This window comes from Oncorhynchus kisutch, linkage group LG3, assembly GCF_002021735.2.
Source record: "Oncorhynchus kisutch isolate 150728-3 linkage group LG3, Okis_V2, whole genome shotgun sequence".
Taxonomy (NCBI): domain Eukaryota; kingdom Metazoa; phylum Chordata; class Actinopteri; order Salmoniformes; family Salmonidae; genus Oncorhynchus; species Oncorhynchus kisutch.
Genome location: NC_034176.2, coordinates 46,613,295 through 46,631,964, shown reverse-complemented (window position 1 = coordinate 46,631,964; position 18,670 = coordinate 46,613,295). Strand labels below are relative to the sequence as shown.

Below are 18,670 nucleotides of genomic sequence, written 5' to 3'. Positions count from 1 at the left end.
TTCCTAGGTAAGAACAATTCAAATGCATAATTTTTTCAGACTCAACTGTCATGGTATTTACTGTCAGGTAGATGACTACAGAGCCATTGAGAGGTTGTAGCTGGCTGGCAGCAAGGTCATTTGTGGCAAGGCAGAATTGAACTGAAGAGCAAAAATAAGCAGATCCATGATATATCCATGCGGCATTGTCTTCGAAAAATACCCAACCAGCAGACTGTAACTGTTGAAGCAGACTCTAAGGAAGCCAGACTCAACTGTCATGGTATTTACTGGCAGGTAGATGACTACAGAGCCATTGAGAGGTTGTAGCTGGCTGGCAGCAAGGTCATTTGTGGCAAGGCAGAATTGAACTGAAGAGCAAAAATAAGCAGATCCATGATATATCCATGCGGCATTGTCTTCGAAAAATACCCAATCAGCAGACTGTAACTGTTGAAGCAGACTCTAAGGAAGCCATCTGGAACTCCTATAACATCTCAATGACGAGAAGGAATAAAAAGACTCGAGACTCATTGTGAATTGTTTCATGGTGATATATAGCCCACAATCTCAATGTATCACACATACAAAGTCCAACAGTCTGACAGAGAATCCTCATCTAATTCCACTGGCCCCACTAGTAGCAGGATGTATCTTAGGAACGTTATTAGCCCTGCCTGCAGCATCTTGTGGTTGCAGGCAGCAAAGCAAAGCTGCTCTCATCTCACAGCATGGCTTCAATATTGCAGCATGTTGAGTCCTTCCTACTGCAAAAGCCCCTAGGCAGATGTGGAGCAACTAGTAATAGGTGGCACTGCAAGCCCTAAATGTTGTCGCCATGTATAATTAAATTTTTCTCCTAAATCTACTGAAGAGCAGCAATGACTACAGCATTGGACATCTCTCGTCTCATTTCGGGGGGGGGGGGGTCATGAAAAAAGCAACCCACTTCCTGGTGGTGTGAGCTCACCTTGGTCCTACAGCGAGAGTCCCCGTCCGGGTCGGTGAGTTTCCCTCCGTACGCAGCAGGAAGCTGCTCTGGGTCTATGTAGTTCAGCAACACCTCCTGCCAGTTGCCTGCAGAACAGACAGGTAAAGAGAGAGAGACTGATATTGCCATTTTACGTTTGAGTTATTTAGCAGGCGCTCTTATCCAGAGCGACTTACAGTGAGTGCATTCATTACCTTTACTGAACTGAAGGGTTAAAATGGGTAGAGTTAGAGACGATGCAACCATATACTGTATGTATTCACAGCGTATGGAATGTTCCTACTGTAATAGAAATGCCATGCATAGAGCTGACATGATTCAGCATTCTGGAACAGTATATTTTTATGGGAACATTCAAATGGAAATACGGAAGTGTCTTACCACCCAGGACAATGATCTTGTTGCGGGTGATCTCACTAAGGAAGTGCTTGACGAGGTTGTAGGCCACGGGGAAGAGCTTGGGGGCTAAGGAGTGGGAAAAGAGAGAACAAGTGAGAGAACAAGTGAGAACAAGTGAGAACAAGAGAACAAGTGTGATACAATGCTGTCTAAATAAGGTTTGAGAGATGTGAGACACACAACATAAGTAAGTTTACTACTGTCACGCCCTGACCGTAGATTGCTTTGTATGTTTCTATTTTTAGTTTGGTCAGGGTGTGATATGGGTGGGTATTCTATGTTTGTATTTCTATGTGTTTGGCCTGGTATGGTTCCCAATCAGAGGCAGCTGTCAATCGTTGTCTCTGATTGAGAACCATACTTAGGCAGCCTGGTTTCGCCCTTGAGTTGTGGGTAGTTTGTTTTCTGTTTTGTGTGTATCACCTGACAGAACTGTTTCGTTCTCGTTATTTTGTTTAGTGTTCAGTTTTGATTAAATTAACAACATGAACACTTACCAAGCTGCGTTTTGGTCTACTCCTTCTTCCACCTACGACGATCGTTACAACTACTGGGATACTAAGGGGTAACATCTCCCTCTGGAATCCTTAATTGGTGAAATTGCCACCTCCGTTTGGGATATTACAACAACAAAGAATTTACTGCAAACATGATGATGGTTCTTTTCCCTCGGACATCATTGCACGCGTAGTAAAACAGCAGAATATGTACTGCATTTTTTATATATTTTTTTAAATAAATACTGCCGGACGTTCCTCTTCTCCGTTTCATCAACAAAACCAAAATAATAACAGGTGGTGGGGCAAACAGTGGCTCTGTTTCCCCAAATGCGGATTCAATGTTTAAAGAGTTGTGTCCATTATTCATGGTTTATTTAGGATCTATCTTTTTCAAATGTACAAAGAAACGATAGCATGGTTGGTCTTCTCCAGATCATTTCTCCACATCCAAATATAATAGATTGATATGACGAAAAAGTGGTGGTGAAACTTACCTTTAATGACAAATAGTCTCTTGAGGCCCTCAGGGTAGTTGTCCTCAAACATGGTCAGGATCTGTAAGGATACAACACTTTGATCACACAGTATCATCTCAGATCACCCCCCCCCCCCCTATGGATTCAACAGAACTCTCTGTGTGTGTGTGTGTATGTTGTCATGACGTTGGCCTTTTTGGGTATAGCAACCACATCCCCTCTCCCTGCCTCCCCCTTGCCTCCTTCAACTAGGCTGCTGTGGTCAGAGGTAGTAAATTGCTGAAAGGATCTCATGGACACATGGTAGAGAGAGAGTAAACTTTCATAGAGGACAAAGGAAATCCTTCCACCTCACAGAACATGAGGTACGAACAAATTTCATGTTCCAGGGAGAGTATATAAGATCGGTGAAAAATCCAGCTGCGAACTGGTCCGTTTGTCACAACTTGGGAAAGCTCATGGGAGACTGTGTAGCCACATTACCGTAACGCTGTTTGTATAATAGCCTCAGATATGAGGTTTACATCTAATTGTTGTATAAGATGAATGAGTGCGTATGATACTGTTTGTATAATTGTGTAATATGATTTTGGACTGTTTAATGAAGAAAAATACAATTCCCTTTTGATTTGAACTAAATCAGAGGACCGCCCCTGAGCCCAGTTAGGGTCAGACATCCTGGGACAGTCTTTTCTGCCATTCCCAATAAAAAACCCACTCGGGTTTTCGATCAGCAGACCGAACTTACCTCAATTACGAGATGGCTAAAGGTTGCAGACCATGTTTTTCTCCATTAGGAGGGGAACAAAGGTTGTAGACCATTTCTGAATCTTTTAACCATACCACGTGGTTAAACTCTTAAGACTATCGATACCGACAGAATAAGAACAAGTCTTTGATATTGATTACTAGTCTGCAGCTAGGAATTCGGCATCATTGAACGCTTAGAACGACAACCACCGAAACATCCATTCTATAACGAATGTCACTCTGAACAATCCCCTCTAACCACAACCGAGAGAGAGAGAGGGAGAGAGACGGACAATTCTACAAAAGAAATGAACTTTTCACCAGTGATCAAGACGACGTAAATATATATATTGATTGCAATTGTTCCCGACTGAGTGAGCGTTCATGTGCAAAGGATTAGCATTTCAATTGTTATAGTTATCACTTTGTAGTGACTTCTTAGTCGACCCCCACTTCCCCTTTTATTTAACAAGCCGCCATGCCGGTTTAGCCCACTAGGGCTTTATTTTCCTATCATTACATTTACCTTGTTTGTTTGTTTGTTTATGCATTTCTGTGAATTATTTAGTTAGTAATAAATAAATGATTTAAGACAATTGATGTATGGATGACTCATAGTGAAGACTGGGTTCGTGCAGATAACCAACAATTTACGACGTTTGTAATGAGATTAACGTGAGGTAAAGTAAATCATTCATTCATTCAAAAACTAATTGATCAGATAAAATATCTGAAAAGTTATTTTAGGAAATGATAACTTTGTAATCTGAACATTTTTCCTTGGTGCCCCGACTTCCTAATTAATTAGTTACGTGATTAATCAGTTGATCGCGTAGTAACTAATTACAGAGAATCTTTGATAAAAACTATCAGTCTTCAGTTCATGATAGTAAAGCCACGACATTTAGTATACCTCTCCGTAAGTCTCGATGGCAGGCTTCCACAAATGTTTGAGACCCAGCCCCTCACAGTCATAGATCATAGTGATGGCTTCCACATGCCTCCCGAGCTGAAGGAGAGAGCGAGACAGATGGAGATGGAGAGACAAAGAGAGAGGGCGGAAAAGAGAGAGAGCGATGAGAAGGAAGGCAGAAAACAGAGTGAGAAAGTGGAAGGGAGAGGAAAAGTGTTAATAAATGTACACTACATGACCAAAAGTACGTGGACAAAAAAAGATGTTGGCTCTTAGATGGCAATCACCTCACTCTCTCCCAATTCACCAGTGGATACAGTTACATTTAGAAGGTATAACATTGGAAACATCGACAGTGAGAGAGAATGGTGCTAGTCAAGGAACAACTGAGCCTAGACAAATATACTTGACTCTAATGGATAACCTAAGCTAAAGCCCAACAGATACAAATAAACAATATATAAATCCCAACAAATACAAACATAAAACAAATATATATATACAGTTGAAGTCAGATTATTTCACTTGTAATTCACTGTATCACAATTCCAGTGGGTCAGAAGTTTACAAATACTAAGTTGACTGTGCCTTTAAACAGCTTGGAAAATTCCAGAAAAGGATGTCATGGCATTAGAAGCTTCTGATAGGCTAATTGACATCATTTGAGTCAATTGGAGGTGTACCTGTGGATGTATTTCAAGACCTACCTTCAAACCCAGTGTCTCTTTGCTTTGACATCATGGGAAAAACAAAAGAAATGAGCCAAGAACTCAGGCAATTTCCAAACGCCTGAAGGTACCATGTTCATCTGTACAAACAATAGCATGCAAGTATAAACACAGTGGGACCACGCAGCCATCATACCGCTCAGGAAGAAGACGCATTCTGTCTCCTAGAGATACGTACTTTGGTGTGAATAGAGCAAATCAATCCCAAAACAACAGCAAAGGACCTTGGGAAGATGCTGGAGGAAACTGGTACAAAAGTATCTATATCGACATAACCTGAAAGGCCGCTCAGCAAGGAAGAAGCCACTGGTCCAAAACCACCATAAAAAAGCCAGACTACAGTTTGCAACTGCACATGGGGACAAAGATCGTACTTTTTGGAGAAATGTCCTCTGGTCTGATGAAACAAAAATAGAGCTGTTTGGCCATAATGACAATCGTTATATTTGGAAGAAAAAGGGGGAGGCTTGCAAGCCGAAGAGTACCATCCCAACCGAGAAGCACAGGGGTGGCAGCATCATGTTGTGGGGGTGCTTTGCTGCAGGAGGGACTGGTGCACTTCACAAAATAGATGGCATCATGAGGCAAAATTATGTGGATATATTGAAGCAGCATCTCATCAGTCAGGAGCTAGTCAAGTTAGAGCTTGGTCGCAAATGGGTCTTCCAAATGGACAATGACCACAAGCATACTTCCAAAGTTGTGGCAAAATGGCTTAAGGACATCCCTGACCTCAATCCTATAGAAAATATGTGGGCAGAACAAAAAAAGCATGTGCGAGCAAGGAGGCCTACATACCTGTCTCAGTTACACCAGCTCTGTCAGGAGGAATGTGCCAAAATTCACCCAACTTATTGTGGGAAGCTTGTGGAAGGCTACCCAAAATGTTTGACCTAAGTTAAACAATTTAAAGACAATGCTACCAAATACTAATTGAGTGTATGTAAACTTCTGACCCACTGGGAATGTGATGAAAGAAATAAAAGCTGAAATAAATCACTCTATACTATTATTCTGACATTCCATATTCTTAAAATAAGGTGGTGATCCTAACTGACCTAAGACAGGGAATGTTTACTAGGATTAAATGTCAGGAATTGTGAAAAACTGAGTTTAAATGTAAAACCCTTTTGCAATTATGTTAGCACAGCTGAAAACTGTTGTAGTGATTAAAGAAGCAATACAACTAGCCATCTTCAGACTAGTTCAGCATCTGGAGCATCAGCATTTGTGGGTTTGATTACAGGCTCAAAATGGCCAGAAACAAATAACTTTCTTCTACTTGTTCTGAGAAATGAAGGCTATTCCATGCGAGAATTTGCCAAGAAACTGAAGATCTTGTTCAACGCTATGTACTACTCCCTTCAGAACAGTGCAAACTGGCTCTAATCAGAATAGAAAGAGGAATGGGAGGCCCCAGTGCACAACTGAGCAAGAGGACAAGTACATTAGAGTGTCTAGTTTGAGAAACAGACGCCTCACAAGTTCTCAACTGGCAGCTTCATTAAATAGTACCCGCAAAACACCAGTCTCAACATCAACAGTGAAGAGGCGACTCCAGGGTGCTGGCCTTCTAGGCAGAGTTGCAAAGAAAAAGCCATATATCAGATGTTTTGTGCACGGGGGCATTGTCATGCTGAAACAGGAAAGGGCCTTCCCCAAACTGATGGCACAAAGTTATAAGCACAGACTTGTCTAGAATGTCATTGTATGCTGTAGCGTAAAAAAAATCCCTTAACTGGAACAAAGGGGCCTAGCCCGAACCATGACAAACAGCCCCAGACCATTATTCCTCATCCACCAAACTTTACAGTTGGCACTATGCATTAGGACAGGTACCGTTCTCCTGGCATCCGCCAAACCCAGATTTGTCCATCGGACTGCCAGATGGTGAAGCATTATTCATCACTCCAGAGAACGTGTTTCCACTGCTCCAGAGTCCAATGGCGGCGAGCTTTACACCACTCCAGCCGCTGCTCGGCATTGCGCATGGTGATCCTATGCTTGTGTGTGGCTGCTCAGCCATGAAAACCCATTTCATAAAGCTCCCTACAAACAGTTATTGTGCTGATGTTGCTTCCAGAGGCAGTTTGGAACTCGGTAGTGAGTGTTGCAAAAGAGGACAGACGATTTTTATGAGTTACGTGCTTCAGCACTCGGCGGCCCCGTTCTGTGAGCTTGTGTAAGCCTACCACTTCACGGCTGAGCAGTTGTTGCTCCAAGACGTTTCCACTTCACAATAACAGCACTTACAGTTGACCGGGGCAGCTCTAGCAGGGAAGAAATTTGACAAACTGACGTGTTGTAAAGGAGCCATCCTATGACGGTGCCACGGTGAAAGTCACTGAGCTCTTCAGTAAGGCCATTGTACTGTCAATGTTTGTCTATGGAGATTGCATGACTGTGTGCTCGATTTTACACACCTGTCAGTAATGGGTGTGGCTGAAATAGCCTAATTGTCTATATATAGTGTATGTCCGATCTGTGACCATAGGTAGGGTATTCAACAAGGAAGACAAAGATTCTACAGGAACACTTCATTAGTGGTAGAGAATCTCAGTAAGGTTGGTGCCAGGGGTTTTTCCTAGTCTTGTCAAACATACTGTATATTCATGTAAAACTCCTGACCCTCCACATATAGTACTGAAAACCATAGATAGTGGCAACATTGATTTAAATGGGAATCACCATTCTAATAATTATATTTATATGAATGAAACCTCCCCATACCCTCTCAGACTGCAGGTCACACTCCTTCTGCAGCATCTCACAGTCTCTGATCTTAGACTTGATGAAGTCCTGTTTAGAGGCAGACAGGAAGAGGCCCTTGGGGTCCACAGGGCCGATGACATCCCACCAGATGGGGCTTCCCTCCCGGTCGAACCCGCACATCCCACCAGACAGGTACTTCTCAATAACCTGGACACAAATGCAATGGAAACACACTATTAACACCATGGTAACAGACTAATAACATGGCACTATTAAACAGTCAAAGTTCAACTATTTCAGTATTTAGGCCTATTTGATATTTTAATAATCGAAAAAGATAAAAAAACATATACTCTGCTAATAGGTCAATTGAATAAGTGTGATAACAGACTGTCATACCTCTGGAGGCTGCCATTCTGTGGTGATTGTGTCTGCTTTCATGTGTTTCCTGAAGTCAAGGTGCTGGAAATAAAGCATGACAGAACATGAATGGCTCCAATAGTTTTACATGTAATGGATTGAAATATCTCTCTCTCTCACGCACACAAACACTCTGTGTCAGGAGAACAGTGACTATAGTGAGTTAAGTGGATCAGTAGGTTTAGACTGCCAGTGTGACAATAACCTGCATAAATACCCCATCAGCATAAAGGGGATAATACACTACACACTTCAAGAAATGATAGAGCTGAGCGATTAACTGACCTTTCATCATTTAAGGGGTTATTAAACAACTAATTGACCGTCATTGGTTCAATTACTTGAATTCCATTTAGTTATGTGTTTTTTTGCGAGCCCATTGCGCCATTTCTCTAGAGAAAAATGGATCCATTCACGAGAAAAATCAAGTCAAGGACAATGTGGGACACTGGGCTGAAGGGACTTGTAGTTTTCATTAAACAAATATTAAACCTAGTATGAGTCTGCAGAAATGCGGTAATGAACTACAATGACCACATTCCATTGTGAAAGTTTTTTCTGGCTCAGACAGATGGATTAAAGAGGAAGAGGCAAAGTGAGAAGCTTCATTCTTGACAAATTATATCTAAAATAAGCACAATGTAATTCTATGGGCTTATTTTGGAACTAAGCTTGTTGCCTTCCTTCCTGCCTTTGGGACAACGACTCCCATTGTTAGCGTGAAGACATGAGCATCTCGTCATTATATACAGATCTCGGGACGGAAACACTTTTACGTCTGCTAAATTAGGTAAAATAAACAGACTGCAATGAGGGTGGAATGTACACAACAAACAACGAGAGGGGACGGAGAAAGTTCGCGAAAGTATGCGTTATCTACTTTGAAGAACTAGTCAAATTAAACAGGAGCAAAAAAAGAACTGTCCCTTTTTCAGGACCCTGTCTTTCAAAGATAATTCGTAAAAATCCAAATAACTTCACAGATCTTCATTGTAAAGGGTTTAAACACTGTTTCCCATGCTTGTTCAATGAACCATGAACAATTAATGAACATGCACATGTTGAACGGTCGTTATGACACCAACAGCTTACAGAGGGTAGGCAATTAAGGTCAGTTATGAAAACTTAGGACAGTAAAGAGGCCTTTCTACAGACTCTGAAAAACACCAAAAGAAAGATGGGTCAGCAGGGTCCCTGCTCATCTGCGTGAACGTGCCTTAGGCATGATGCAAGGAGGCATGAGGACTGCAGATGTGGCCAGGGCAAATAAATTGCAATGTCCGTACTGTGAGACGCCTAAGGCAGCGCTACAGGGATACAGGACGGACAGCTGATCGTCCTCGCAGTGGCAGACCATGTTTAACAACACCTGCACAGGATCGGTACATCTGAACATCACACCTGCGGGACAGGTACAGGATGGCAACAACAACTGCCCAAGTTACACCAGGAATGCACAATCCCTCCATCAGTGCTCAGACTGTCAGCAAAAGGCAGAGAGAGGCTGGACTGAGGGCTTGTAGGCCTGTTGGTGATGTCTGGTCCTCACCATCAACCATGTCCCCTATGGGCACAAACCCACTGTCGCTGGACCAGACAGGACTGGCAAAAAGAGCTCTTCACTGAAGAGTTGCGGTTTTGTCTCATGGTCTGACTCGCGTTTAACGTCGAAGGAATGAGCTTTACACAGAGGCCGGTACTCTGGAGCGGTTTGGAGGTGGAGGGTCCGTCATGGTCTGGGGCGGTGTGTCACAGCATCATCGGACTGAGCTTGTTGTCATTGCAGGCAATCTCAACGCTGTTGAGCCTGCAGGAAGGGTACCAGGAAGGAAGGGTACCACATATAAAATATATTTGGATTTGTTTAACACTTTTTTGGTTACTACATGATTCCATATGTGTTATTTCCTAGTTTTGATGTCTTCACTATTATTCTACAATGTAGAAAATAGTAAAAATATAGAAAGTCCCTTGAATGAGTAGGTGTTCTAAAACTTAGTGTTAGTATTCACATCCTTGAGTCAGCACTTTTTGGCACCAATTATAGCTGTGACTCTTTCTGGGTAAGTCTCTAAGAGCTTTACACACCTGGATTGTGCAACATTTGCCGATTATTCTTGTCAAAATTCTTCAAGCACTCTCAAATTGGTTGTTGATCATTGCTAGACAACCATTTTAGGTTATGGTCCTGTTGAAAGGTGAATTCATCTCCCAGTGTCTGGTGGAAAGCAGACTGAACCAGTTTTTTTCTCTAGTATTTTGCCTGTGCTTAGCTCCATTATGCTTATTTTTTTATTCTGAAAAACTCCCTAGTCCTTAACAATTACAAGCATACCCATAACATGATGCTGCCACCAATATGGAAAATATGGAGAGTGGTACTCAGGAATGTGTTGTATTGGATTTTCCCCAAACATAACACTTTGTATTCAGGAAAAAAAGGTTGACGACCCCTGCTTGTTTTACATTTGTATGCATGAGGCATGATAATGTCGGCTCTGTAACAATAAAAATGCAATATATTGAGTTCAAATGCATGAACATTTGCAAAAATACTATTCATATTATGCATAAAACTGACTAAATGTAATCATCATTTGTATGGGGTATGTTGTGCCATTGGCTCAACTTGGCCAAATGGCACAATACCCCAAAGAAACCATTATGACTAAATTAGCCCACACAGCTACAAGGATGCATTTTCATATTAGGTTTAGGACCTCATGCTATATTTTGGACCCCAACTGAAGTATAAAACAGTCTTAAACTAATCTAGTCTTAAACCAATCTGGTTTAGATATTAGCATCATGGAACATATAACACAACAAATGAATTGGACTTTGTGAAAATCCATTTTTTGGACCTAAATTGCTTATCACTTCTATGTGGTTTCTTCCTTCACAGATGCCATTAAATTATGACCTCTTCCTAAATATTTGGTCACATGATTAATGTTGTGTTTCCTAGAAACAAGGGGTGGCTCAATTAGCCCTTTGGCATTAATTACCCCACTCTCCCCTACAGTAGCATTCGTGGCTTGGCAAAGGTGTTTAATCAAATGAATGTGATGGATGTATTTCAGTTTTTTAAGCAGCACTTTCATGTGACGCAATCTTTGAAAGCGCCTGTATTGTATTGTGGTTAGGCTACATTCCTGATATTTCCCACATGCTTTTCCCCACAGTATTTCAGATTACTGGCTAGATAAACCGTTGGTCACACCAGGGGTACTCTAATGGCAGCAATGAAAATATACAACAGAACTAGTCATATATGTTTCAATAGCAACATAGGAAAGGAGAGGGGGAGTGTTAGCCTACCTTTCGAAGCATGGCTTCTGACTTATTGACATTGAAGTTCCTGGCTGTGAGGGGAGAGAAAAGGGGAGAGAGAACGAGAGAGAGAGAGAGAGAGAGAGAGAGAGAGCGAGTGGGTGTGAATAATATCCATGGCGCCATGGTTATAGATCAGAGCTGACAGTGATTTTGTGTTTGTGTGTATACTGTTATTTAACATGTAACATATGAAGGACATTCTATTTGAGAAACACAGAGCATTTTGTCCTCCACAACTAACATTATAAACATGAACATTAGATAACTAACCACAAGCAAACAAGCAGGAAATGACCACAAGTCCCCTTTTCATTCATAGAAAGAGTCTTCAGTTTTACATCTGACCGGTGAGACACTGGCTGCGTCCCAAATGGCACTCTTTTATTTCATCTCCCTCTATAAATCTGGACATGACTAATTTCTTCCTCACTCCAGGTGTCAGTAAATGAGCATGGTAGGGCTTTTGGTTTCACCATAACAACAGACTGTAGCTAGCCTCCATTAGGGCTCTTTATGGAGATTAGAGCAGCCAGTCGCCTGACTGAGAGGCTTTCTTCCACTGTGTGTCAACACCTTACATCAGACTTCCCCTGTATAGTAGCAGCCACTGTACGGTACTGACCCAGAAGGGAGAGAGGACACTATAAGCAGCTTATCTAATACTCTAATAGCTAAGGTGATTAAGTGGCCAGCTGACAGCAGTGGTCAGTCAGTGGCTCTGTCCCAAAACCCCCCTCCTATTATAGACCAGATTTGCCCTAACGACCAAGGGGTAGCTTGCTACTCAATGTAATAAAGTAATGGCTTTTCAAATAAGTTACCTTACAAAGTTATGTTGGCTGACAATTTGTTAGTTACGCTGTCCTTAAAAAATTCACCCAAGGCTGAAAAACAGCTTAAGAACGATGGCTAACTGGAACAGCAAATTGATGGAATCAAACAATCGCAGGGCCTGTTTTGACTGGAGTGATGCTTAGAATTCCATAAAAAATGTAACCCTTTTTATTTTCCCACTACAGTCTGTTCATAGGACGAAACTGAAAAAAAAAAACTTGTGTAGAAAGTAAACATCCGTAACCTCAATGCTGTCAACTGTGCTAATTGTCTGCGTAATGAAAAAGTAGGGAAAAATAAAAACTTCTGACTATTTCTTGTCTAGCGATTGATGACAAATGAACTCACTGCCCAGACTTACATAATTACATAGAGGAGATTCTGCTGATTAAAACGGTGCCCGTGTAACAGTCTTGCTTGCGCCACTCTCCTCGCCCCTACCTGGGCTCGAATCAGGGACCTTCTGCACACATCAACAACAACCAGCCTTGAAGCATCGTTACCCATCGCTCCACAAAAGCCACAGCCTTGCAGAGCAAGGGTAACAACTACTTCAGGGTCTCAGAGCGAGTGACATCACCGATTGAAACACTATTAGCGCGTACCCCGCTAACTAGCTAGCCATTTCACACCGGTTACACATAGGCTTCATTAATGTCATTCAGACTTGAATTTGATACAACAACTATGATAGCTGAGGTTCATAGATTGGAATAAATATTAGTTCAGAACCTAACGTTTTAGGGTCCATACACAGATCTGCTACACACTGTAGCTAGCTACACATCCATAGGCATACAGTTATTTGTATCCTCCACTACACAATAAGCAAATAAATAGTTAGCTATGTTACTTCAGCTGCATTGCAAGGCAAGCTTACACAATTGTACATTCAATTTGCAGTAAATGCTTTAGCTAGGTAGATTCTTTACATGTACTGTTTCACAAGACGGACAGCCTGTTTTGCTTGTTTTCTCAGGAGTCCCTAAAACATTAAAAAACACGAATTACAAATTCATTCTCCTAACACTGGCTAATGTTAGCTAGTCAGATAACTTGCAAAATAGCCATTTTTGTAAATTAACTTCATGACAAAAAAATATGCACAAACGTTTGTCTCTACATTAACTAACATATTCTTATCAATTGTACATGTTTTGCTTGACTCGTTATGACGTTACAACAACTTACATTTGGTTCCACCGTAATGTTTTGTCAGCCATCTTTGTTAAAGAACGTCACCAGGCACGGGTGGCTCACGTCAAAATCCGTCATTGGAACCACTCGATATCATTGGTCATATAAAAACCTTGGGACCCAAATGCATAATGAGCGCTCTGACTCCCCCTTGTTGTGTTCTGGAGCAATGGTAGGGGTCAAAATCATCTTGCGAGGTTAACGGCACTGAGCCTTTTTCTAAAATGTTTTATAAGTTGGAGAACACAATTGGGGGGGGATCTTAGACCATTCCTCCATACAGAATCCTTCTAGATACTTCATATCCTTCGTCTACACTTATGGACAGCCCTCTTCAATTCAAACCACAATTTCTTTATGGACTTTGGATGTGTGCTTGGGGTTATTGTCTTACTGGAAGATCCACTTGCGGCCAACTTTCAGTCTTCTGTCAGGGGCAACCAGGTTTTTGGATAATATATCCTGGTACTGGGTAAAGTTCATGATGCTGTTGACCTTAACAAGGGCCCCAGGACCAGAGAAAGCTAAATATCCGTATAGCATCAAAGATCCACCACCATATTTTACAATAGGTATAGGGTTATTTACGACACATGGATTCTCATTTTGATGCCAAACCCACCACGTGTGCATACGACAACTGCACTGCCCGGGTACGGCAACTGCACCACCTGCAACCGCAGGACTCTCCAGAGGGTGGTGCGGTCTGCCCAACGCATCACCAGGGGCACACTGCTTGCCCTCCAGGACAACTACAGCACCCGATGTCACAGGAAGGCCAAAAAGATCATCGAGGACATCAACCACCCGAGCCATAGCCTGTTCACCACGCTATCATCCAGAAGGCGAGGTCAGTACAGATGCATCAAAGTTGAGACCAAGAGACTGAAAAACAGCCTCTGTCTCAAGGTCCTCAGGCTGTTAAATAGCCATCACTAGCCGGCTACCACCTGGTTACTCAACCCTGCACCTTAGAGGCTGCTGCCCTATGTACATAGACATAGAATAATCACTGGTCACTTTAATAATGGAACACTAGCCACTTTAATAATGTTTATATACTGTTTTACTCATTTCACATGTATATACCGTATTGTAGTCAAATGACACTCCGACATTGCTCATCCTAATATTTATATATTTCTTAATTATATTCCTTACTTTTAGATTTGATCTGTATCGTTGTGAATTGTTAGATACTACTGGAGCTAGGAACACAAACGTTCCGCTACACCAGCAATAACGTCTGCTAAATATGTATTTGTGACCAATACAATTTGATTTGATTAGAAAGAGTCCTAATTTTCATGTCATCCAAAAATATGTAAACGCCTTGAGTTTGCTAAACGGCATTGGCCCTTGAATTGGAACCGGTGCTTTGGTCAGATGACATAAAAATAGAGTCTTCACTAGTCTTGGGCACTTGTATATAATAACACCAAGCACACATATACACATATAAAAATCCACAAAGACATTGTTAATTGACCAGAAAATCTCAATTTTGCAACGGCCATCTCAGTCTCCGGAATTGAAAACCTGTGGTTTAAATTGAAGAGGACAGTCCATATGCACAGGATTCTGTATGGAGAAATGGTCTAAGATCCCTCCCAATATGTACTCCAACTCATAAAACATTTTAGAAAAAGGCTCAGTGCCATTATCCTCGCAAGATGAGGTATTGAAAGGTATTGAAAACAGGGATGTCAATCATTTTGACAAAAATAGTATTACTTTTTAAACTAAATATCTTCCTCTGAGCAATTGTATTAGTATAAAATAATATAATTTCACAAAAAAATGTAGTATACAATTTAGATTTGGAATTATTCATTTAATACAGTAATTTTTTGCTCATCTTTATCAAGGGTGTCAATAATTTTGGACCCCATGTGTCACAATAGTAATAATATTACTTGTATTTTTTTTATTTAAACGAGCACCTTATGTACTGTATACGCACCAAAACCCTGTTGGTTTGAAAGTCGCATTAAATCACTCATATCGATTAGGGGTGAAAATCAGGTTGTATGCGCTGCTAAAACTAACACAACAAAAAAAAACACACAGAAATTGGAAATATTGTTACCATCACTGGTTAGAGGACAACTTACTAAAGACAGTCAGCTACATTTTTGAGTGGTGCATTTTGATTTGGGGGTCCCCAAAATGATACGCAACACTGATTTGTCAATTACTAATATTGATATTGCGTTGAAATCAATAGAACAAGATGGGTAGAGTCAGTTTGCACATCCTGTTCAAACTAACACTGAAAAAACACATAGAATCTGGGAATAAAATGTATATCACCGCTTAGAGGGCACCTTGTAGAAGACAGCCAGCTACATTTTGGATTGTTGCATTTTGTTTCAAGTGGGTTGCCAACGCGGAAAGGTAAACGCAACACTATTTTGTTATTCACTTATATCGATATCACATTGAAATCAATAGAGAGAGGGCAAACATTTGGGTTGCATGCGCTGTTTAAACTAACACTATTCAAAGGACACTGAATCTGAGAATATTTTTTTTACATCAGTGGTTAGAAGATAATTTGCTGAAGGCAGTGGTCAATATTTTGGAATCTCAGATGGAGATTCTGAGAGGCTGTTGAAATGGGGAAGGAACAAATCAGTTGCTTTGTTATTTAACTTCAATGAATCACATCACGACCCGACATAGGATATCAACACTGACTAGGGCTGGCTGTTATTTGAGAGATAGTTTGATTCTCAAATCTGTGTATTGGTGTGAGGCCAGCGACATTTATAGAGACCACCCCGATTTCTACGTGCCATTTGAGTTCGAAAATGACAGGAAGACTTCAAAGTCCTGCAACCCCCAGCATGTATGACAAAATCAACAGTACAAAACCAAATATATTGTTCTGTTTTAAGCATTTCATCTTGTGTCATAGTGCTGACTATAAACTTTTCTACTAACATCACCAATCTGAGGTAAAAATGATGTCTAAATCCTCCCAAACCGATATGGTCAAAACATGAGCTTGTGTAATGTAGTGAAGTCAAGGAAAGTAGTGTAAAATAAACGTATTAAATATGGCCAAAATAATTATATATTTTAATTTAGGATAATAGTCAATTAAGCAAACTCACAGATTTGTACAATAATCACATATATTTCCCACTAGTTTAACCATTTAAGAGTAAAAATGTTTTTGTTATGCACAATTTAACCGGGAGCAGCCCATTCATTCACCCTCTCTACACTGAGAGGATGGTTGCCAAATTCAAACATGTCGACTCAGTCTAACCAATTAAAGGTCAACTCCGCTTTTCTCAAATTTCAAACAGAAATGGGGTGGGTCAGTGCTAGGGCTGCGGCGGTCATGGAATTTTGTCAGCCGGTGATTATCATGCAAATAACTGTCGGTCTCACGGTAATTGACCGTTAATTAACATAAACATGTCTAGCATCTCCCGGCTTCCACGCATAGCCTACAAGCCACTGATGCAGACTATTGGATCATCTACATTTTAAAAAGTATAATAAATCAATTTAATATAGCCTACACCATCACAATAAATCCATTGTTTATTTTAGACAGGTATAAATAAACATGATCTGAAAAATATTTCACTGGAACAAAATAGCATATTCCGAGTTGTCCTTATGCTAGGCCCTGATCTGGCTATGCCATAGGGCTGTGGGCTACACTAGTTAATTTAGCAGACAAGATTTGCTTAGAATTCTGTGGCATTATTGTATAGTATTTTATTGTATGAAGAATACAATAAACATAGCTAAATAAAATAGAAAGGATATTTTCTCAAAGGATTTCCGAGGAAAGTCTGTGTTAACAAAGAAACCGGCCCTCCTATATGCTTAATTTAGTGTTATTTACACTACATTAGGTGTGATACAAATGTTAGGCTATATGTTAAGATTTTTATTACATTCTAAGGCTGCATGATGCGACTTTGAAAAAAGTAATGCTTCTTGTGCAGGCTGCACACACTTCATCAGTCTCGCATTCACAATTTGACAAGTACTTGATAATATTCTCACCCATTAGACTATTCTTAATTTAATCTGGTCTTCAAATATAGTCTATGGGTGAAATTCTTTTTGATTTAGAATGGCCCACAAAAAATGTTTTATCCGTAGCCTGCACTTGAATAGTGAATGGAGGTTACGTGCAGTTATGTTTTTAATATGCAAGCATAGGCAGCACATCCATAAGGCAAGGGAAAGCTTTTCCTAAAGTAAATTGAATTATGTTTCTGAAATAATATAGCGTTATTAGCCTACTCCTGTCTATACAGAAATAAATGAAATAATTCAAAATAGGATACTAAAGCATGATTTGGCCACAGAGGATCATTAGCTCATTTCAAAAAATGTTTTTATTGTGGATGGTTTTAAATTGTATTGCCTACAGTCGGAAGGAAAAGCAGCGCTCACAATTTGGGCAGATTATTGTTGAGTTGCAACTGTCTGTTATTGCTGTAAAGAAAATACAATGAAAAGACTAATCTGTCTTTAAGTTATCAAAATTCTCAACTTAATTGAGCAAACAACAGTATAGCCTCTCTTATTGGCACCAGCGGAGAGCATCTGTAATATCCCCAGTGAGTGAATTTGTCGTATTAAAAATCAAATCAAATTTTATTTGTCACATACACATGGTTAGCAAATGTTAATGCGAGTGTAGCGAAATGCTTGTAGCGAGTGTAGCGAAATGCTTGTGATTCTGCTAATGTCTCCAGTCATATAAAGTATAGTAGAATTACATGAAATGTGTTTATAAAATACCACATTTTTTCCCATGCGAAGAAAGAAGAAACGGAATTAGCCTAGGCCTTCTCTATGCTATTGTTGCTCAGCCATGCAGTGAACAGTCTTTTTTTGCGAACAGTGATTGAGTTATATTTGTAGCCAAACTTATGACTATTCAATCTACTCATCACATTACAAATAGTAGGCAATCTTACATAAGTTTGCAAATGTGATGATGCATGGAATGCTTTCTTATAAAGGTGCATTTTTATGGTGAAAATGTGCCTCCTCAAACTTGAAACTCACGCGCCTTTGTATGCCATGTTGTAAAGTGGATTATTGTGCTTAATTTAAGAATTTAGCAACATTAAGAATTGATAATAAATATAGCAGCACAAGAAAGCTTGGATCCTCTTTTAAATAGTGGCCAGTCAAAACTCTGTTTTCACATGCGATTGCGCAATGACACATCTTTCAATGTGCTCTCTAACCGTGTTCCAGGGGTCCTAGGTCTATATGTTACATTTGGAGTTATTTGGACACTTTAGTTGTGATACAAACCTTATCAAAACATAGGCCTATGGGCTAGGTTACATGATGTGTGTGACTATGACTAGAAAAAGTTGCGCAAAAATATGTATGTGCTGTTTCTTGCCTTACTTCACATGCTGGGCATCATTCACAACTGATAA

At 40.4% G+C, this 18,670-nt stretch overlaps 1 protein-coding gene across 3 annotated transcripts in view; it reads right to left on the bottom strand.

Annotated features, from left to right (window-relative positions):
* The window catches only part of LOC109883908 (SEC14-like protein 2), a 38,998-nt gene that overhangs the window by 15,046 nt on the left and 5,282 nt on the right, over nt 1–18,670 (bottom strand). For all 3 annotated transcript variants that reach the window (XM_031807317.1, XM_020475925.2, XM_020475920.2), the window contains 7 exons: nt 11,190–11,233; nt 7,848–7,910; nt 7,467–7,655; nt 4,009–4,104; nt 2,364–2,424; nt 1,352–1,435; nt 950–1,056 (listed from right to left, as the gene is read on the bottom strand). In XM_031807317.1, the coding sequence (XP_031663177.1) occupies nt 950–1,056; nt 1,352–1,435; nt 2,364–2,424; nt 4,009–4,104; nt 7,467–7,655; nt 7,848–7,910; nt 11,190–11,233 (644 nt within the window). The remainder of the gene's footprint in view (nt 1–949; nt 1,057–1,351; nt 1,436–2,363; nt 2,425–4,008; nt 4,105–7,466; nt 7,656–7,847; nt 7,911–11,189; nt 11,234–18,670) is intronic.